This window comes from Phanerochaete carnosa (genome assembly GCF_000300595.1).
Source record: "Phanerochaete carnosa HHB-10118-sp unplaced genomic scaffold PHACAscaffold_6, whole genome shotgun sequence".
In the NCBI taxonomy this organism is placed as follows: domain Eukaryota; kingdom Fungi; phylum Basidiomycota; class Agaricomycetes; order Polyporales; family Phanerochaetaceae; genus Phanerochaete; species Phanerochaete carnosa.
Window position 1 is genome coordinate 724,338 of NW_006767633.1, and position 21,470 is coordinate 745,807.

The 21,470-nt window shown below is 53.8% G+C and overlaps 4 protein-coding genes across 4 annotated transcripts; 3 read left to right on the forward strand and 1 right to left on the reverse strand.

Annotated features, from left to right (window-relative positions):
• Positions 1-1,420: 1,420 nt before the first annotated feature.
• PHACADRAFT_209879 (uncharacterized protein) lies at positions 1,421-6,491 on the forward strand (the record flags this gene model as incomplete). The annotated part of the gene is made up of 12 exons (XM_007396694.1): positions 1,421-1,567; positions 1,630-1,837; positions 1,901-2,028; positions 2,082-2,556; positions 2,611-2,717; positions 2,774-3,341; positions 3,395-3,573; positions 3,627-4,280; positions 4,330-4,435; positions 4,492-4,928; positions 4,977-5,606; positions 5,664-6,491. Coding segments are annotated over 12 exons (4,184 nt in total), but the record flags the coding sequence as incomplete, so codon positions are not given.
• A 990-nt stretch (positions 6,492-7,481) lies between these two features.
• Positions 7,482-9,366, forward strand: PHACADRAFT_257650 (uncharacterized protein). Its single transcript, XM_007396695.1, has 2 exons — positions 7,482-7,949; positions 8,003-9,366. The coding sequence occupies exons 1-2, from the start codon at positions 7,889-7,891 to the stop codon at positions 9,268-9,270; spliced, it is 1,329 nt and encodes a 442-aa protein (XP_007396757.1). The 5' UTR covers positions 7,482-7,888; the 3' UTR covers positions 9,271-9,366.
• A 397-nt stretch (positions 9,367-9,763) lies between these two features.
• Positions 9,764-14,652, reverse strand: PHACADRAFT_29322 (uncharacterized protein; the record flags this gene model as incomplete). Its single annotated transcript, XM_007396474.1, has 11 exons — positions 9,764-11,127; positions 11,175-11,611; positions 11,668-11,773; positions 11,823-12,467; positions 12,521-12,699; positions 12,752-13,328; positions 13,382-13,488; positions 13,544-14,018; positions 14,072-14,199; positions 14,253-14,460; positions 14,523-14,652. The coding sequence occupies 11 exons, from the start codon at positions 14,650-14,652 to the stop codon at positions 9,764-9,766; spliced, it is 4,356 nt and encodes a 1,451-aa protein (XP_007396536.1).
• Positions 14,653-18,625: 3,973 nt separating this feature from the next.
• On the forward strand, positions 18,626-21,107 carry PHACADRAFT_174557 (uncharacterized protein). Its single transcript, XM_007396696.1, has 4 exons — positions 18,626-19,965; positions 20,026-20,413; positions 20,464-20,792; positions 20,852-21,107. The coding sequence occupies exons 1-4, from the start codon at positions 19,867-19,869 to the stop codon at positions 20,903-20,905; spliced, it is 870 nt and encodes a 289-aa protein (XP_007396758.1). The 5' UTR covers positions 18,626-19,866; the 3' UTR covers positions 20,906-21,107.
• The last annotated feature ends 363 nt before the right edge of the window (positions 21,108-21,470 follow it).

The following is a 21,470-nucleotide window of genomic DNA, read 5'->3' on the forward strand; positions in this document are numbered from 1 at the left end:
TTAGCGTTCCCTATTCCTCGTGCCATCGTACAAAGTCGCGAGAAGTCCGCTCTTCGTCCCCCGGTGGACAGCTCCTCCGGGCGATAACGGATCTACCTTCGTGTCCGCGGTTTAGTTTTCTAGGAATGCAAGTTCTTCGGAGCCTGATGCTGTACTTCTGGTTTTCTTACACACTCTACATAACTTAGGCCTTCAGCGCATCCGCGTAGCCGATTGCGGTGTCATGCTCTCGAATCCGGAAGAGATCGGTGGGCCAGTTCATTCGAGGGTTATTCTGCTCGTTTCCTACTCACCAACATCACCAGCAGATCGTACGTACGGAGCCTTACTCACGCCAGGTCACCCTCTGCCTCATTGAAGCGCTAATTCTAGATGCCTGCAGCCCACCGTTGTTCAGCTCCGGCGTTGGAGCAGGCAAAGCCGATCCGATTGCCAAACGACCAGACATGCCTCATTCCCCCTATTCTGATGAAATTTTCCTAACGTATGCCCAAGAAAGGACTAGAGACTCCCACAACACGACTTTAGGAAGCAATGAGAAGTTCCGGAGGGGGAGATTCAGCAACTACATGCGTATGTTTCAAAGCCCTATCACTGCGCAGCCAGTCTAAACTTACTACGTCAGGTCCAATCGGTCCGGATGTCGCCATGCATAGCATCTGCGTCCCCCTTCCGTTGCCGATCGTTGTGGTGGCTGATCTCAGACTTGCTTGTTTTCGTTCAGGCTGAAGGGTTTCGTGCTTTCTTTTAGGGTCTTGTTAATGCGCGAGCGGCTCCTCCGATTGCTTCACAGGCGTTCGCCACCACCATCGCTTTCCTGAACCACTCCCGTTTCAGAAAAGGCAAGTTGACACTTGGCTCTACCCCTTGATCTTAACTCGAGGCATTGCGCGGAGCTTCTCTTTACCGCAGTGCTGCATGGAGCAAAGTCGGACATGGCACATTTGTATACAGCGTGAGCATAAGGAATTTTCTGCATTTGCATGCGTTTGATACGGGCTCGGGACCTGCTTTCTCCCGATGGTTTGAAGTAAGCATCTAATACGCGGATACTTTTCCCGCTTTGAATGTCACGCACCTACCAAAGAGGGAGGCCTGAGCGCCTTAAACGAAGTTATGGTGGCCCTGTAGCGCATATCTCAGATTTACCCCAGCGAGCAGGCGTGGTCACTTCATCTCGGGAAAATTGCAGGGATACCTTGTCTCCCATGCCCACGAAAGCCTCCGTCACCGTCGGTCCTGGCGCCTCTTTTCTTTTCATGAAGCCACGCGTAGCGGGGCGTGGCAACGGCTCTGGTCTGGCGTGGCCGAAAACCCCCTGCCTCCGTCGCCACAGCACAGAACTTTATCTTCTAGGAAGTATAACAGGTCATATGAAGCACAGGTCGTATCGTCCCCCCCCGTACCCCCGTCCCCGAAGCCATGGCAGTCAAGAAAGAGTTTCGTAGCGACAACGACGTCTCTCGCATCATTACGTTTCTTAACGCACAAGTCGGGGCTTTGTGGAAGAAGGCTTTCGATTACACTACGGAGAAGTATGCTCGCTACATCCAACACCAGAACTACCGTGAGTGTTGGATGTTGAGCTTTAGTGCCCCTCCCGGCTAACGCTTGATGATACTGCTGCAGGATACATGATCGCCCTTGCGAAGTATTCGTTAGGAAGTCAGAATGATCATCCTTACGGCTTCACGGAGAACCAGAGATTCGACATTCAGCTGAAGGCGCCGAGGATCGGTTTCATTTGTAACCACACGGCCATGGTCGAGCTCAACGTCATTAAGGCACAATACGCTCTGGATCGTCCTCGGCTATCGCATGAACCGCCGGTTGCGAGGTATGCGGACCGTCACATATCCACAGCTCACTTACTGATTCAGTCTACTTTGCGGTCTTCTAGTCGTACTGACGAAGAAATGTCCGATATCAAAGTGACATTCAGGATGAGCTTCCAGATGAGCGACGTTATGGTGGAAGACAAGGACAAGAAGCCACGCCCTGCCAAGAGATTTGACTTGGACTACAAGCGTATGCCAAATTTCACGCGCCCGGGTAACATTGAGCTAACCGGCCATATTCAGATGCCAAGCTCGTGCAAATCTCTCTACCGGTCTCGAGAGGTCGAGAAGCATTCGAGGCGTATCTGCAAGGCTATCTCTCGTTCCTCCAGACTGCGGGCCATGCCACATTCTTCTGTCCGGCGGCCTTCTCCGACGAAAATCAGCCAATCCCAGTCGACTTCTCCCGAGCTTCGCTCACGTCGCCGACCGGCACCGGCGTACAGACTGTGCCTGTGGAGGAGATTAATCGCTTCCTCTGCACGTCGTGGCTCATGGCGTCGACGATGCCCAGATCCCAACCCGGGAAGCCTGTAGATCGTGTCGCGTTGTCGCTTGCGGAGGCGAGAAGCAAGGTAGTGCTTGGCGGAAAGGATGTACATTTCGGCATGGTGTTCGGACCACCAGAGGTTGAGGTTGCAGCAGTATGCGACGACGAAGCGATCCTCTACTTCGACATCGCCGAAGCCCTTTTCTACAAGACCGGCGAGCACCAAAGGTTGGTTTGCTTAACCATACAGATGATTGTACCTCGTGCTGATAGCTGCGGTAGTCATCCTTTCAAGGTATTTTGCGACTGGAAGGTGGCAGTGTTGATGAATATCGAGCGCGAGCAGACGAGCGATAGTAACGTGATCAAGTACATAGTTAATCCACGAGGTAAGCGTGAATTATCGACGTCCCTAGTATGAATCCGTCTGACGTTTGTCTACCAGGCAGCCACTTTATGCCTCAGCTATCGCAGCTTGCAGGCTGCCTCGAGTCCGACCAAGAGGCGGTACAGTGCAGAGATCGGATCATTGAGTTCATTTGTGGAGAGTACTTGAACATCCTGGAGAAGGCGGGATACCTTGTCATTCTCCACCACGACCTCCGCTGGGCGGAGACCAAGCACCGCCCCTCCGACATAAGCGATCCCACGACGATCTCGCCATCAGATAGCCGGGAAGCTCCTGCTACGAACGCTACGACTTCAAGTAGCAGCGTCGTTCCTGGTCCCACTACCTGGCAAGACTTATCCCAGCGCGTCGACATGGCCGGTTTCGACCAGGTCTTCGCTCTGTCCGAGACCTCCATCAACGACCGCTTCCAATCCCACTGGGCGCGGTCTCAAGCAGACGTCGCTGGCGACCGCTTCTTAACCGAATGGCACCATGATGACCACTTCTCTGCGATATTTGGGCCTCTTGAGCTCCAGCTCACGAGCGAACGCAAGGCTATTCTGCGCGTCAAGCTCGTCAAAGGCAGCCTCAAGCCCATCAGAGGCCGGTCGTTCCACAGCAGGTATGTGTCACATTGCGGCCCCAAGGGAGCTGTGTCTGACTGTTGGCATATAGAAACGTAGACCAGTTCCATTTCTCGGATTGGTCGGTCGCTTTCTCCGTCGATCTGGACCTCTGCGATCACGCATCCCTACCCGGAGTCGACCCTGAATGGCGCTCCGACTTCGCCAGATCCCATCCACTCAGTAGCCGAAGGGATGTCACCTTCAACCACGTCTACTTGGACCTCCAGCGTATGTGTGATGTCTGACCCTGTCATGACGTGCTGACTGACCGGTTTCAAAAGACGCGGAATTCGATCTCGAGCATTCGAGTTTCAAGGACCTCTGTACTGCGGACGACAAGCGGTCCATCGACAAGGCTCAAGCTGCTGTCGTGTACTTACGCGATCACTATTTCAAGCGACTCGCCTCCACAGGTCGCCACATTCTCAGCACTGTCCCCGTCTGGGATGCGTCTTCCCATGCATTCTCTCGTGGCCTGACCAGCGTCAGCTTCTACACTAACTCAGAGCGAGCACGTTTCGACGCCAGTACCAGCCTAGCCAATGTTTCCGAACCGGTCGTCTTGGTCGTCGGCATGAACAATAGCAAGACTTTTCCCGTCCCCATTCCTCAGCGCTGGGATACCTGGGTCAGCAACAATCCCTCTCCCTCCCATGGGATGCTTGCTCTCTCGGCTGACAGCTTCCTACACGCAAGCTTGCTTCCCATCCTATCCGAGGTGAATGCCATGACTCGTATCGAGCCTACCCCGTCTGTGGTCGAGCGGTCGCCTTGGGAGTTGTACCTCACTAGTTGGAACAATCACAGTCAGCGCGTGGTGGGCGACTGTGCGTTTGTTCCCTCGCCATCCGACGGGGCAGGTGGTCCAGTACGGTATCACTGGAAGAGTAGTCGCAAGTTCACCATTGGTCGTGACGAGTCCCGTTTTGGCCTTTGTACGTCCCATACGCTTTTCGATAGATTGTCGACTGATCGTCAGCACAGCCCGGACGGAGAACTGTCTCGAGTTGCCTACGACATCTAGCCCCAACGGCTTGAAGATTGCTCTCTACGGCACAGTCTGTCTTGAGCTGGTTGAAACTGGCTGGCGGTAAGTACAGCTGCGCTTTCCGTTTTAGATGTCGTCTGACGCATACGCTGGCGTAGTTCTGTAGCATATGCTCACTGGAGGACAGTCGTGAAAGTCTTGTTTGAGGATTGCCAGCCTCGCGTCACGACAGTCACTTACCCCACCGAGTTTACCGAGACGGAGTCAGAGGGACGGCCTTCCTCGCTAAGATCTTTCAATCCTCAAGAGATGCTTCGCAGGGCATTGCCGAAGACCATGGACGTCGGAGGTCTCGAACAGGGATTGCGACCACTTGTGACTGTGCTGCAGGCATGCCGTACGGGACATCCTGGCTGCCACTTCGTCGATCCTGTTTTCAACCGCAAAGGCGACTTACTCTTCCGTATCTCGGCACAGCCAAGCTCGCCGGCTCCGACTTCCGATGACTTAGCAGTTCTCCCAGAACCCCATGGACTGAACACGCATCTGCGCCTGAAACCATCATCGCCGATACCGGCGCGGGGCACTTATCTACGTACGAGAGCCACTTTTCTGCCTGGACATAACTGATATGTTATTTCAGAGGGTATACCAGCTCACAAGCGGATATCTACGGCGGGCGTGCATAGTGATGACGACTCTCCGGATGCCTCCCCCGTTTCACCCATATTCAGCCCCACTCGAGGCGGCGCAAAACAAGACTTTTCTCATTTCCGGAACCTAGGGATCGACGATGAGTCAGAGCCCAACAGCCCTGCGTCGTCATTCTCTTCGTCGTCCGCCAGTCTGAAGCCAGACCTCAGCCCGCCGTATCCCTCTATCTCCATTTCTCCGCCGGACGATTCTTCCATCCTCAGCCGTGGCTCACAAACAGTGCGAAGCTCACCTATGGAAGCCTCGCAAGCGGAGGCTTCATCAACTGAAGTGTTCGTTCCTGCCCCACCCGTGAATGATCCAGCTCAAGATGGTCCCATGTCGTCCGGAAGCAATGTTACCTCACGGACACAGCCACCAGAGCCAGGTGTTAAATCTCCTAGACCTGCATTTTCCCCTCCCCCGCGCATCGAAACACAACCGAGACCTGCCTCATCTGCCTCCGTCGGACGCGCGCTGTATAACACAGGGGAAAAGGACACACAGACCGTGCCCTCAACGCCGGCAGCCACGAACAACCAAGCAATCTCTCAACCTTCCTCGACGAACACAACGAGAGGTACGACCTCCGCTATAGATCCAGAGAAGGTCACTCATGTGTTACATCGGTTCATAGGTACTACGGCTGCGAGCAATGGCGGCGCGTCACCAGCACGCCATGTGTATCCGGCACCCTCGCAGTTCTCTGCCCCTAACATGCGGTCACCCAACGTCACGCCGGCTAGTCACGCCAATGCTGCCAACGTCCGTGCACCTCCGGTCGCAGTTGCCACCGCGGCATACAACAGTAGTCCTCGTGCACAGGGCTCAGACTCGTCGTTCGCCTATCCGCATTTCCTGCCTCGAGGCAACTCGCCCTTCGACAGTAATAAGACGCTCCAGCCGGCTCCTGACGTCGTCTTGGACCCAACTACGCCGGCCGGCCGCAAAGCTCTGCGGGAGAAGTTCAAGGCGGCCGCTACGCCGCAAGTCCCCAAAGACAAATACGACGTAACGGCGGCCGGTTCCATGGGCATCGGATTTGCAAGCAGTGCCACGGATCTGGCACCAAAGTCAGACCCTCCGCCGAAGCCTACGCGACCATTGACTCACGCGGAGACGCAGAGGCGGCTTGCAGCAGTAGCGGGCACGATCAACAACTCGTGGTCGCGGCGGTACTAGTCTCTTTCATCCCCTCGCATTCAGCTTCCGGACAGCGCAAACCATCTGGATGAGTACGTCTAATGTCCGAAAATTCTCATATACACGCACACAGACTTGTCGGAGATATTATCGATAAGTGTTTATGCTCTATGTGCATGCATGTTTCAGAGCCAACTGGTTTTCCTACTTAGTTGTATAAACTTAATGACGTAGTCTTAGAAGACACTTGTACAAATGACCCTGTATTTTATCGATAGCGTTATAATTGACACAGTGTCCCATTCCATATTATGCGTTGAGCGTTGTCTGCGGCTTCTCACAGAGGATAGTGGAGAGGCCTTCAAGTTTTGAAGTAACGACCCGTGCTCGCCCCAGACCTACGGGCATTAACCTGCAGATAGCAAGCACGTAGGCACATACAGAGCCGCCGCCGTGTCTAGAAGCCTTGTATGAAGCCCTCCTGCAGTAGGGCATGTGATGGAGATAGAAGTACGGTGGGGGTTGAAAGAATGGAGCCGCCCATGCAGAGCGCGCCATGCGCAGAGAGTGGCGGACATTAAGGACCCTAGAGCGCAGCCGCACCCTGGGAGGCGGAAAGGCGTGTTTATGAGTGTGCTGCCGTAAACTCTACTTCTTGCTTGATTATAGGGGTACGCAGATCCAACGAGGCGAAGACCGGCGGCCTTGAACGTCCCGGGCGGCGACAAATACTCCTGATACCGATAATTAGGTAGCTGTAACTTTGGTATGTGAGGTTCTGCCTGCGCTTGAGTAATACTTGGGTTGTTAGAGTGAGGTGTGCCCAGACGGGGACGAATATCGCTGAAGCTTACCGTTGGCGACGTCACATCGGCGGCGTAAGGCTGTGGGGGATAGCGGGCTGAACGCAAACTGTGGCATGGGGCTTATGGCAGACGACGATTTGAAGGTCGAGTGCGTTGGGGCGCGCGTGTCAGAAATATTCTCAGCCGCGCGGGGGCTAAGTCAGGACCAGAGGGAACTCATCCGGGGCTGCCTCAAAAACATGCCATCTTGCGGGTCGTATCGGGAAAGGCCTGCCCAGTCTAAAGCAGAGTTGAAGCAAAGCATACCCCGGAGTAGTAATTACCTGAACAACATGGTTGATGTGCTCGTAAGGGTGCGATTGAGACGAGATACCGGCGGAGTTCAAATATTTCTTACCAGACTTAAGTAATACTTGTTATGTGTCATGAACTGTACTCCAGCATCCCGAAGCTTATGCTCGATTTCTCATCCCTTTCCTCTCTACAGACAGTTAGCGAGTCAGCTGGGCGTATCCAACGATGACGAAGCGACGTCTGTTTCCTGCAGATCTACCCGAAGCAAAGCGTATCTTTGGCGCAGCTCTGCACGGCTTGGACTCGGCGTATCGTCCTTTCAATGCTCTGTACGACGAGATAATCCTCGTCATATTCTCTTATTTGTTGTATACGGACCTCTGTGCTGTGCAGCATGTTAGCAGAGACTGGTCTCGCCTTGCACTAGACAACCAGGTACTTGGCACACTCGCAGGCCCATCCGTTGGAGCGCTCGCTGAACTTGCATCCACCGGGATAGTTATGGAAGAGACTGTACTTGAGCGAGTATGGTCGCACTAGGTTGAGAGGTGTGAGGGGATTTATTGGGAGGAGCGATGGAAGAGAGACGAAGCCTCTTCCTGGTAGGGCGAAGCATGAGATGCCTGAGGACTTCAGAGATTGGAAGTGGATGTTCCGGATTAGCTCAAACTGGCGTACTGGTGAGTCGAATATACTTTCAGAGTTGAACTACGTACTAACGGTCATTCTTCAGGACGATGTTCAGTCGAACGTTTGCATGCTGAGCCCGAGCTTTCACAAAGCGTACCCGACTCCGCCGACCGAGCTCTCTACGGGACCCATGTCTTACTGGCAGGCACTCTCACCATCACAACCGTCAAGACCCAGTCTGAACACCCAGAACTCCAGCTTGTATCCCCCTTCCACGGCATGCATTCTCTGATATGCCACACCCCGCGATCTCAGCCGTCAACATTCGTAACAGCCTTGGCGCTAGACCAGTCTCCGCCCGCTCACGCACACTGCGTCCGCCTAGCGGCCTTCCTCTCTACTGGAGAGTTCGTCGTTTTCTCGGTGAACCATCACCACCCAACACAGTCTATTAAGCAGCTCGCTTACTTACCTGCGGCAAGCATACCTCGGACGACGCCCATAATCCAGGCTGCCCTGCATGGACGACTCCTGGCGACGCTATCTCGGTCCTTTCACCTCTCACTATACGAGCTCTCTTCTGGTAATATCATACACAAGCAGACGCTCTCTTCGTTTACTTCGCATCCACCGAGTTCGCTTGTGCTAACGCCCTCCGGCACCGGCACGTACAAGCTCATTATCGCGTACGCGATACCCGTCTTCCCGGCACATTGGAGTGTCGGCGCAACGGAGCTTATCATCACGACATCGCCGTCGTTCGTCGTGTCTTCGTCGCGCACAATCCGCGCGTACGACGTCCCTTCTGGTTGGATCGACGAGCACAAGCTGCGGCTCATGCGCGAGCAATGGGGTCGCAGAGTCGGGCGTGTCGCGGACACGCAGACCGATGGCAAGTGGGTCGTGCTTGCACCGGGTGATCCGCCTCCGCTAGCCAATACAGACAGTACTCCGGATTCGGGTTCCGACTCGCCGTCCGCGCCATCCTCACCGTCTTCGTCGACAACGAGCAGCTTCATCGCGTCGCGCATGCACTCGCCGAGCTCGCTGCAGCTGTACCGGCTCTACCTCCCGTCTGGCTCGTCCCCGCCGAAGCTCACGTACGTACGCTCGTTACACGGTCAGCTCGGCCCTGTCACTGCGCTTGCCCTCGCGGACGGTCGTTGCGTCAGCTTGGGCGCGAATGGGAGCATCTGGGTGTGGGACCTCGAAGCTGGCACCGGTGCCGAAGTCTTTGTGGGTGCAAGCCCGGCCGATGGTGACGCGCCTGTTGCAGAGGTCCCTGTAACCAAGGGACATGTCGTCTTTGATGAACGGAGAATCATCAGTGCGGACGCGAGAGGTGTAGAGGTTCGGCGATTCGACATATGACGTGAGCTAACTTATCTTAATTTTGGCTGTCCGCGCCGTACTATACTGTCTTTCATCGTGGCCCTAAACAAACACTGTACACCTACTGTAATGTGCTCATCAGCGTTGCTGTACCTGCAGGGAAGAATTATCGCCTTGCGTTTGCGGAAGGTCAATCATACTTTGCGCCATTCAAGTTGCGCACCGCCGCAGCTGGACCAGAGGACAACTGAGGCGGCAGACAGCGCTCGACGAAGAATCAAAAACGGTTGTAATGCCATCAATAGAATACAGAGCTACTTGTCTGCAGCGTTCATGAGACGTTGTGATTATGCTCATACAACTAAATATGAAAACTAGTTGGCTCTGTGACATGCATGCAAATAGAGGCATAATGTGAAAGTACTAATGTCTGACAATCTTGTGTACGTGTATACGAGAACCTTCGGAAAATAGAACAATTTCGATGTACTTATCCAGAAAATCCGTGCTGAACGCGAAGGAATGAAAGGAACTAGCACCGCAGCCATGGATTATTGATTGTAACCGCTACTGCTGCAAGCTGATTCTGCGCCTCCACGTGAGTCAATGGTCGCGTAGGCCTCGACGAAGGGTCTGACTTTGGTGCCAGATCCGCGGCGCTGCTTGCAAATCCGATACCCATGGAACCGGCCGCCATTGCGTCGTACTTGTCCTTGGGGACTTGCGGCGTAGCGGCCGCCTTGAACTTCTCCCGCAGAGCTTTGCGGCCGGCCGGCGTAGTTGGGTCCAAGACGACGTCAGGTGCCGGCTGGAGCGTCTTATCGCTACCGAAAGACGAATTATCACGAGGAAGGAAGTGTGGATAGGCTAATGATGAATCCGTTTCCTGCCCGCGAATTGCAGGGCCATTGGTGTGTGCCGCGGCGGCCAGAGGCGCACGGACGTTGGCAGCGTTAGCATGACTAGCCAGCGTAACGTTAGGAGACTGCGTGTCAGGAGTAGAGAGCTGCGGAGGTGCTGGATATACATGATGTGCTGGCGGGGCACCGCCATTGCTCGCGGCCGTGGTATCTGTGCCAGAGCGAATTACACCTCCTGTCAACCGATGTAAAACATTAGTGGCATCCACCAAGTACATAGCAGAGCTGTTACCTCTCGTCATGTTCGTCGAGGGATGTGAAGAGGTTGCCTGGTTGTTCGTCACTGCTGGCGTAGTGGGGACCGTCTGCGTATCTTTTTTCCCTGTATTGAACAGCGTGCATCCAACGGAAGCAGACGAGGATGGTCTAAATTGCGTTTCTAAGCGCGGAGGAAGGGAAAGTGCAGGTCTTGCAGAGTCTGCACCCTGCTCTAACGGCTGTGTCCGTGAGACAACACTGCCTCCGGAAGACGTGGAACCATCTCGACCTAGGTCGTTCACAGGTGAAGCAGGGATCGCAAGGAAAACTGGAGGGTCAGCGGATGGCCGGATATCTTGTTGTGGCGGTTGCCTTGGTTTTGGAACAAACAATTCCGCTGGTAAAGCTTCCGTTGGCGGGGCTTCCGATGAAGAGGCTTCTGAAAGCGAGACTTCTGACAGTGTGACTTCCATGGGTGAGCTTCGCAGTGTTTGTGAACTACCATCGGACACGGAAGAATCGTTTAGCGGAGAAATGAAGATCGAGGAACACGGCGGGCTGAGATCCGGCTTCGTACTGGCGGATGTCGAGGAGAATGAAGTAGCAGGGCTGCTGAGCTCTGACTGATCGTCAATCTCCAGATTCCCGGTATAAAAGGAGTCGTGTTTCGCGCCGTCTCGAGTGGGGCTGAATACGTCAAAAATTGGGGAGCCACCCGGAGAGCCATTATAATTATACACGCCCGCCGTAGACATTCGCATGTGAGCTGGTATGCCCTCTAAAAGAACACGTCAGGTGTGCCCAAACAGAAGAAGTGTCTCGTACCTAGGAAAGTGTCTCGCGCCGGTATCGGCGATGATGGTTTCAGGCGCAGATGCGTGTTCAGTCCGTGAGGTTCCGGGAGAACTGCCAAGTCATCGGAAGTCGGAGCCGGCGAGCTTGGCTGTGCCGAGATACGGAAGAGTAAGTCGCCTTTGCGGTTGAAGACAGGATCGACGAAGTGGCAGCCAGGATGTCCCGTACGGCATGCCTGCAGCACAGTCACAAGCGGCCGTAGTCCTTGTTCGAGGCCTCGGACCTCAATGGTCTCCGGGAATGCGTTACGAAGCATCTCTTGAGGATTAAATGATCTTAGCGAGGAAGGCCGTCCCTCTGACTCCGTCTCGGTAAACTCGGTGGGGTAAGTGACTGTCGTGGTGCGAGGCTGGCAATCCTCAAACGAGACTTTCACGACTGTCCTCCAGTGGGCATATGCTACCGAACTACACCAGCATATGCGTTAAACGGCATTTAAACCAGGGAGGAGTGCTGTACGTACCGCCAACCCGTTTCAACCAGCTCAAGACAGACAGTGCCGTAGAGAGCGATATCCAGGCCATCGGAACTAGGCGTCGTAGGCAACTCGAGATAATTCTCCGTTCGAGCTATACCAGTAGTTAGTCAGAAACCTATAAAAGGGGACACGGGACATACAGAGGCCAAAACGAGACTCGTCACGACCAATATTGAACTTCCGACCACTCCTCCAGTGATACCGTAGCGGGCCATCTGCTCCGTCGGGGACAAACGCACAGTCGCCCACCACGCGCTGACTGTGATTACTCCAGCAAGTGAGGTACAGCTGCCAAGGCGACCGCTCGACCACAGACGGGGTAGGCTCGATACGAGTCATGGCATTCATCTCGGATAGAATGGGAAGCAAGCTTGCGTGCAGGAAGCTGTCAGCCGAGAGAGCAAGCGTCCCGTGCGATGAGGAGGGGCTGTTGCTGACCCAGGCACCCCAACGCTGAGGAATGGGGCGGGGCAAAGGCTTGCCATCATACATGCCGACGACCAAGACCGCCGGTTCGCGAGCATGAGCTTGACTGACGCCGGCATCGAAACGTGCTCGCTCTGAGTCGGTGTAGAAGGTGACGCTGGTTAGACGGCGAGAGAATGCATGGGAAGACGCATCCCAGACGGGAACAGTGCTAAGGATGTGGTGACCTGTGGAGGCGAGTCGCTTGAAATAGTGATCGCGTAAGTACACGACAGCAGCTTGAGCCTTGTCGATGGACCGCTTGTCGTCCGCAGTACAGAGGTCCTTGAAACTCGAATGCTCGAGATCGAATTCCGCGTCTTTTAAAGCCGGTCAATCAGTACATCATGACAGAGTGACACACCACACATACGCTGGAGGTCCAAGTAGACGTGATTGAAGGTGACATCCCTTCGGCTACTGAGTGGATGAGATCTGGCGAAATCGGAGCGCCATCCAGGTTCGACACCAGGCAGGGATGCGTGATCGCAGAGCTTCAGGTTGATGGAGAAAGCGACCAACCAGTCCGAGAAATGGAAACGGTCTACGTTTCTATATGCCAATAGTAAGCACGACTCCCTAGGGGCCGCAATGTGACACATACCTGCGGCGGAATGATCGGCCTCTGACAGGCTTAAGACTACCTTTGACGAGCTTGACGCGCAGAATAGCCTTGCGTTCGCTCGTGAGCTGGAGCTCAAGAGGCCCAAATGTCGCAGAGAAGTGGTCATCATGGTGCCATTCGGTTAAGGAGCGGTCGGCGGCGGCGTCTGATTGAGACTGCGCCCACTGGGATTGGAAGCGGTCGTTGATGGAGGTCTCGGACAGAGCGAAGACCTGGTCGAAACCGGCCATGTCGACGCGCTGGGACAGGTCTTGCCAGGTAGTGGGACCAATGACGGGCCCGGCGCTGCTACTTGAAGTTGTAGCCTTCGTGATAGGAGCCTCCCGGTCGTTTTCTGAAGGCGAAGTTGTCGCAGGGTCACTTATGTCGGAGGGGTAGTGCTTGGACTTCGCCCGGCGGGGGTCGTGGTGGAGAATGACAAGATATCCCGCCTTCTCCAGGACGTTCAAGTACTCCCCAGAAATGAACTCGATGATCCGATCCCTGCATTGCGCTGCCTCTTGGTCGGCCTCGAGGCAGCCTGCAAGCTGCGATAGATGAGGCACAAAGTGACTGCCTAATGGACGAAACATGAGATGAAATCGTAGGGCACTGCGATGTTGCACTTACCTCGTGGATCAACTACGTACTTGATCACGTTGCTATCGCTCATCTGCTCGCGCTTGATATTCGTCAACACTGCCACCTTCCAGTCGCAAAAGACTTTGAAAGGATGGCTGCCGACGTGAAGCTATTAGCCAGAAGGACGACCATTAACATGGTCCGGCAAACCTTTCGTAATCGCTTGTCTTATAGAAAAGGGCTTCGGCGATGTCGAAGTAGAGGATCGCTTCGTCGTCGCATACTGCTGCAACCTCAACTTCCGGTGGACCGAATATCAAGCGAAAATGGACATCCTTTCCGCTAAGCATTACCTTGCTTCTCGACTCCGCAAGCGACAATGCGACACAGTCCACGGGCTTGCCGGGTTGGGATCTGGGCATCGTCGACGCCATGAGCCACGACGTGCAGAGGAAGCGGTTAATCTCCTCCATAGGCATAGTCTGTGCGCCGGTGCCGGTCGGCGACGTGTGCGGAGCTCTAGAAAAGTTGAGGGATATTGGCTGGTTCTCGCCGTAGAAGGATGTTGGACAGAAGAATGTGGCATGGCCCGCAGTTTGGAGGAACGAGAGATAGCCTTGCAGATACGCCTCGAACGCTTCTCGACCTCTCGAAATCGATGGAGAGATTTGTACCAGCTTAGCATCTGTACAGGACCGGTTAGCTCAATATTACCCTAACGCATAGGATTCAACGTACGCCTGTAGCTCAAGTCAAATCTCTTGGCAGGGCGCGTCCCCTTGTCTTTCTCATCCACCATGACATCGGTCGCTTGGAAGCTCATCCTGAATGTCACTTTGATATCGGATATTTCTTCATTGGTGCGACTAGAGAAACATATATTAGACAGGATAAATGATGAGCTACGGCATCTGCGTACTTCGCAAAAAGAGCTAGATGAGAATGCTTCGGACGATCGAACGCAAACTGCGCCTTGGTGACGTTGAGTTCGAGCACAGCCGTATGATTGCATATGAAATCGATCGTTGGTGCCTTCAAGTGGATATCGAATCCTTTTTTCTCTGCAGGGCCAAATAAGTGGCCATTATGATTCTCTAACGAATATTTGGCGGGGGCAATAGCGTGTCCTGCGACGACGGTATGAAGCGTTATTCGGGAGAGACATCGAAGTTCAGCGCCCAACACTCACGGAAGTCCTGGTGCTGGCTGTAGCGCGCCCATCGCTCGGTGGTATAGTCGATAGCCTTCGTCCACAAAGCCTGGACTCGTGCATTGAGAAATGAGATGATACGAGAGGCGTCGTTGTCACTGCAAGACATGATTGTCAGTAATACAGAACGAAACCTACCATGGTGTTTATAGTCTGCTTATAACCTCTCGAGACATCAGAATTCTACGCTGCGGTGACGGAACCAGGGAACCCTAGTCGTGCCCAACTAGACCGGTTGGCACGCCTTCGTGTGCGAAGCTTAATAACGAAAGGCGCCGTTAGCTTCTTGGCAGATAAAGAGCACTAAAACGGGACAAACATGCGCACGTCAGAAACTTCCCCGAGACTATCAGGGGCAAGCAGATCTTTTATATCAGCACTCCATGTCAGACGGAACTATCGGGGGCCTGTGGTAGAGCCTGATTGAGGTACGTGCAAAGGCAGAAAATTCCGCGTAACTCCTCAAGAGCTAATTCAAGGGCCGACAGTTGACTAAGGCTTGCTAGTCCTGAAGTGGGCACGCTTCGGCAGAGCGATAATAGTGGCGAACGTTGGTAGAACACCAGGAGCCGCTCGCGCAATTGACGAAACAGAAGGAACGTGAAATTTTCAACTTGGACAAAAAAAGGCCGAATCAGCCTAGAAAGTTTGAGGTTAGTACTACGGAGATCGGCGACGGGGATAGAAACGCAGATACCACGCAGGACGGCTCCCGGACCAATTAGATCTGCTTATCACTAGGCGTAGATCTATTGAGGAAACGCGGGGTGGCAGGACGTCAGCAGGCAAGACCTACGGTTTTATTTGCTACGGCTGCGCCATCGCAAGGGTTTCGAGGCATACCCACGTCATTGCTTAACTTTCCCCTTCAAAACTCTCCGCTGCTGTCTTAGCTTACGCTGAAAAAGCCTCCAGGCCTTTCAGGAACAAGGACATGTCGCCGGAAATAAGGGGAGTGAAATCTGCCTTGTGGCAGTCACCGTCAGGCAGTCGGACCCATTTCGCCTGCTCTAACGCCGCAGCCGAACAACAGCATAGCGCCATAAATACCTAGAAAAGTGCTGTAGCAGAATAGAGGGTAGGAGGCAATGAAATGGATTTGCACCTGGTAGAGCAAGATCCCGCGCGCATGATCTGGGACACGTGTTGGTGAGAAAGTAACAAGGAGAGATCTCGTCGAGCGCACCGGTCTGTCCGTCGCTGGCGAACACACTACCCATTGCCTGGAGTTGAGCGCACGGCAATACGGTTGACCGTGTAGATACGCTGGTCTACAGAAGGTCTGAACGATGCAGAGCGTACGTGAAGACCGAGGACATAGCATCAGACACCCAGAAATCTGAGCCTCTAGCAAGCCAAACTACGGACGTGAGGGAAGATCTGTTATTACCCAGAGGAGCTGGGCGAAGAGCGGACATGGGGCGACTTTGTACGATGACACGAAGAATAGAGAACACTAAACCAGTCAGACTGCTCGTCCACGCATTTGCCATGGGCGACAAATCATGCAGAAGAGTAGCGGCTGAGCAGAAACTTGCTGCCTTGCCAGTCATCACGCGATGTTGCAATTTCCGCCTTCTCGTGCAACCTACGTGAGTATATACAGAAGATCAGAAATCATGGAGCGTACCAGGTGTCGCTAACTGCCGCATCAATCACGGTTAGCATGCGAAGAAGCTGGAGGCAGTGACAGAGATTTGATTCCAGTGTACGCTATCGCCAACGACATGCGTCCAAGAGCATCCTGATAGCTGGAACGTTGGGCGTGGAAACGTACAGCTTTTTTCAATGTCAGCCTCACTGGAAGAAGAATTTCATAAGTCGGACAAGTTGTACGTGGCCATACAAATGCCCTGAAAGACCGTTTCAAGAGACCGATGCCACAACCGTCAAATGGCTCCTGGAAGAGCAGATTTTAGCGAAGATCAATGAGAACAAGTGCGAAAGCGCGAAAGGCGCGTCCGTAATTTTTGTTAGGATGTTTGTTCCGTACAAATTCGTGACGGCAAGCATTACCTTCAAAGGCAACATTTATACAGAACAAACATCCTGTCATAGACTGCGGTTTCGTATGCAAAGCACCGTAGGACGTTCTCAGCAAGGCTGATAGGAGCCTAAACCTCACAACAACAACTAGTAGGCTAGCGAACGACCTCACCCCGTGAGAAGCGGCTAGTTTGTACACTTCCGTGCTTCTCTCGGACGCTCTAAGGGCCAAAGCGTCGGTGGTTGAGCAGATCACTGTGAAGAGTACTAGTGAGAGCGAGTATCTATCTCAGGAGCCTCGGACATATAATCCGGTCTCATGGAGGTTCGCAAGGTCTGGAGGCCGTGCGGCTTCCAGGACAATAGTTCTGATCATGATTTTCGCCCCTCCCGGCCTTGTAAATCCGGACAAAATCTTGGCCTCCGACCTGTCTCGACACGGATTAGTCTATGCCTTCAACAGTTCACAGCGATTTGCATCCACAGGCATGCCTGTAGCACAAGTAACATCTCTATATACAACAAAGCAAGTTTCTGCATTGCCCTCACCACCATCTTCTGCCGACGCCGCCGCCACCCCTTTCTCCTCCACTTCTGAGCAGTGTGAAAGGCCTTCACAACAGCTTCAATGCCGGAATGGGACAGGGTCTTTAAAATATTCCTCCCTGGTCCTCTGATCATTGAGACCGATAGTTTCGATTTCACAAGTCATATTGTGCTAGGCCGCATATTCGATGTGCTTAATGCCGGGGAGGACCATCATAGTCTGATTCACTACAGAGAGAGAACACTGTGGGTATTCAACACAGCTCGCTTGGATGATTCTTACGCACAAGTTCAGCGGCGCTGCTGTCAACTGTGCGTCCCGGGTTCTGCTGTTTGTCAAGTACTTCCCGCCCGCCGTGAAAGACTCGAGGACCCTGCAGCCCATGTTAGCTTTGTCTGCGAGAGATGACAGACAGGAGCTCGACATTGAAAGCTTTGTTTTCCTTCCTGGTATGTTACCCCACTTCCTCAGCTGCCACTAAACCCCACCAGTACCACTTCACCGGGTGTAATTGTGACTGTTCGAGAGCTTGTTCGTCATATCTAGAAAGACAGCTCGGTTCACTCGGCTACGATGTATCAACGAAAGCACCTGGGACAAGTGAGGCGCCTGAGAGGGTGCGCAAACAATGTGCGAGCGATGCGGATAGATCACAAGCTACTTCTATTGAAGGATAGAGGGAAAAATTCGAATTAGAACGGCGAAAAGGTGACGATATTCAGGGGGTTAAATCTTAGAGAAATCATTCATATAGTGACTTACACAAGAAGTTATGGGCCACCTATCGTCCACTACCAGCCACCTCGGGGCATGCAAACGAGAATGGATGGTCGACTCGCCTTTCGCGCTTGATAGAAGTTGTCCACTCTCTCAATCGTTTCCTCATTTCAAATTACCAATTCATATCCGCTCGTCCTGAACAGCGGTTGTCGAACCATGCAGAGCACGAACGAGATCCCGACTTGGACGGACTAAGCGTTCGGTACCGAGTTGCATCGTCCTATATTGTATCCCGAGACAAGCATGGTATGCGTACCGTAATACACGTCTTTTGCCCAACCGAAGATACGATACTATCGCTTCCATCTACCAAAGTACGACACGGAGCGCACACGAACATGAACTGTGGCGGCGGGGCGGGCGGGGCTCGTGTTCGTGGAAGCAGTGCCACAGCTGGTGGGCGCACAGGGTCTCGGATCGTCCCTAGCGGTTTCCCATCACCGCTTGGTCTGGGCAGCCGATTCTGGATTGGCGCATTAGAATCTTGATATGAACGCAGGATGCAGGGACATACCGCGCCTCGTGGCGTCCTCCAGCAGCTGCGTATCTACAGATTCTGGTGGAAGCTGGACGTATCGAACGACAGAGCCGCGGATGAAGCAGTTCTTCACGGCCATCTGGAGTGCGGACGCGTTCAGCTACTAGTAGTCGCACGACGAGCGAGAGCGTACCATGTGCGGGTGCCGGGATTCGTCGAGGACCTTGATGTTGTCCAGACGAATGTTGAGGAACCTAACACGATTCTACGCGTCAATCTGAGACCACATGAACAGAATACAGAGTGCGCACTGATCAACCGACTTCAGCACACCCGTGATCGACAGGTCATTTTTGAGCTCGACAGTGACCTGCTGGTCTGTGAGGGTTTTGAACACTGAAAAGATGAGCTATGGTCAAGATCAGAGGCTGGAAGAGGTCGCCAATGTCTACACTTGCCATGGCTATGGCTCGAGGCCGAGATGAGCGTCGAGGTCAAGAGCAAACGCACGCAGCGGCAGACGCGCTAACTTAGGTTCTGATGGGCGCTCTCTTCCCGCGAGGGGCCGTTCGCAACTTGTCCTCGTTCACCACGAAATCGACACTACGTACTGTCGCAGACTGGCCAAACTCGAACAATGAGACCAGGATTTTCTGTACACTAGACCGCACCGACACTCCTTATCCTCCCTTAGGATGAAAAATCTACTCTGGTGTCCTCCGATGGAGACCAGTGTGGGTTACTGTGTACACGGAAATTGTGGCGATGCCCTGATGAAGGGAAGGCTTCCACAAGTTGCAGAAAGTGAGCGGTAAGTACGTCCGGCCTTACGAGGCAAAGTTTACGTGTGCCTCGATTCCTGTTCCCAGCCGGCACAGCTCATATGTCTCTTGGCGGTGCGTAGATACGACCACATAGCGTGATAGCACTCGAAACCTGTGGGTATGGGAAGACGCTTTAACGGGAGACTTTGTCAGGGAACGTTAATGAACACCCGGGGGAATCTTCGCGCCGTCCCTTGCATCAGTGAAGGTCCATTCCTCTAGCAGGCTCTCAAGGGTTATTATTGGACCACCAGAACTTCGCCTTCGTAGGAATGCGGTGTCGTATGAGATGCAAGATGTTCGTTGTTCGGCCCTGTCATCGGTACTCTCAGGAGCACTCAGCCGGCCTTGAATACGAACGCAGCGGCCACTTAAACAAGGTTCATCTCGGCATGATCTGCGGCAATTGACCGACAGCGCAGATCCCATTTTCGTACCCATGTCGATATCGACTGGTGTCTGCAGGATACGAAGCATGGTGCCTCTGGTGCGCACAGTCCATATTTGCTACTGCCGAGCATGGCTCCAGCTTGAGAACATTGACGTTCGGCGTTGCAGGATCCCCGCCACTTCTCCACTTTGCCAAAATTGTGAACCTGTCGATGGAAAGTGTACCTCCTGGCGGGCTTGAACGATCTATATGAAGGCAGACGGGTCTGCCTCCTCTCCTCAGACACTTCCCCCCAGCTTCGCAACACCCCTCAGAGCATGGAACGAGCTCGCACTGCGTTGGCATCTCTCGCCCATCATGCCCATACAATTCATTTGTTCACAAAATCTGATATCAAGACCACTATCCTACCAGTGGTGCGGATTATCTCATATCCTGCGAGTGTCTATGTTTGCTAAGCTTCTGTTGAACTCTAGACTGTGTTCGCCCTCGTAGCCGCTCCTCTTTGCTCTCTGCATCGTCTTCCTCACATCGTCTTCTGGGTCTGGCTACATATCCTGCAGTTCGACGTCTCGAATCAGTGCCTTTCCCCTGAAGAGGATCGGCTTAACAAATCCGACCGGCCGGTTGCCGCAGGACGAATCAGCGTCCAGCACGCTGTCATCCTCCGATGGACCCTCCTGCCTATCTGTCTCCTCATCTCCTGGTCCTACAGCCCCCAAGTGCTGTACGTGAGTGCCGCTATGGCCGTGCTCACAATCATCTATAATGAATGTCAAGCGCACGCTGCCCACTGGTCGGTCCGCAACCTCCTCAACGCCGTTGGATATGCCACATTCGAGGCCGGGGCAACACTGGTGGCAGGTGCGCTCGTGATCGAGCTTCTATTTGATCTGTCTCTGACGGCATTGCAGGTGCAAGCTGCTCGCGGCTGGAACCAGTTGCCGTTCTCGCGATCTGTCTTAGCACGGGCATCATGGCGAGCACGTACCACGTCCAGGACTTCAAGGACGTTGATGGTGACCGCCTTATCGGGCGCCGGACACTGCCCATCGTTTCCCCACAGCACGCACGCAAGACGGTCATCACGGGCCTCATGGCCTGGTCCGTCGCCCTGACGTTGATTTGGAAACTAGACGCACTCGCGTCTGCCGTACTACTATTCTTGGGGGCGACGGTGGGCGGTCGGTTCCTTCTATACCGCAACATTCGTGCAGACCAGGTGTCGTTCTACCTGTACAACGTACGTCGGCCTGACCTGCTACTCTTACTTTGAGTCCGTTTTGACTTCTATCCTTACAGGTTTGGCTCTCATACACGTTCGCTCTTCCGGCGTATTGGAGGCTTACTACTTGAAGGCGGAGAGTGCCTTGGGAGACGGTCGATGACGTGACAAAACTGCTGGCTTGGCATGGTATTAAGGCCCCTATAGAATACTACCTTTCTGGTGCCATTGTCGAGCGTAATTAAGCTGATGAGCCCTTATTGAACACAAGAACCGAGCATCCCGCCCCCCACGGAATCCGTTCGATACTTACACAAGGCACGCCCTTTTTCTCCCTCCATGTCTCCACTCGCGCCGTTGCCGTTGATCGATCGTTGATCCTCCATAGTGAGCGTTGTCTCACGGCGAATTTGGCTGTGGTGAAAGGGCTGTGTGCCAAGAACGAGTGACGTTCGATGCGTGCTCAGGTCCGTTTCTCCCGCGCCCCGATGTTTAAGGTTGAATGAATCGGTCAGTGTCGACGTCCGGTGATTCGTAAGTCTTCACTTCACGTCCCCTGTCTGTACGCCACGTTCCTCTTCAGGCCGCGTCTCACACGATCTTCTCACAGATCCCTTGGACCCTTGACAAGATTTGATGTAGAAACAATGTTCATCACTTCTACGCCACCTCGTGCAGCGTGGTTTGCCTCATGGG

Coding starts and splice junctions, on each gene's coding strand:
- PHACADRAFT_257650 (XM_007396695.1), top strand. CDS start 7,889: ATGCCTGAGGACTTCAGAGATTGGAAGTGGATGTTCCGGATTAGCTCA. Junction 7,950..8,002: donor TAGCTCAAACTGGCGTACTG/GTGAGTCGAATA, acceptor GTCATTCTTCAG/GACGATGTTCAGTCGAACGT.
- PHACADRAFT_174557 (XM_007396696.1), top strand. CDS start 19,867: ATGGAACGAGCTCGCACTGCGTTGGCATCTCTCGCCCATCATGCCCAT. Junction 19,966..20,025: donor AGACCACTATCCTACCAGTG/GTGCGGATTATC, acceptor GTTGAACTCTAG/ACTGTGTTCGCCCTCGTAGC. Junction 20,414..20,463: donor CGGGGCAACACTGGTGGCAG/GTGCGCTCGTGA, acceptor ACGGCATTGCAG/GTGCAAGCTGCTCGCGGCTG.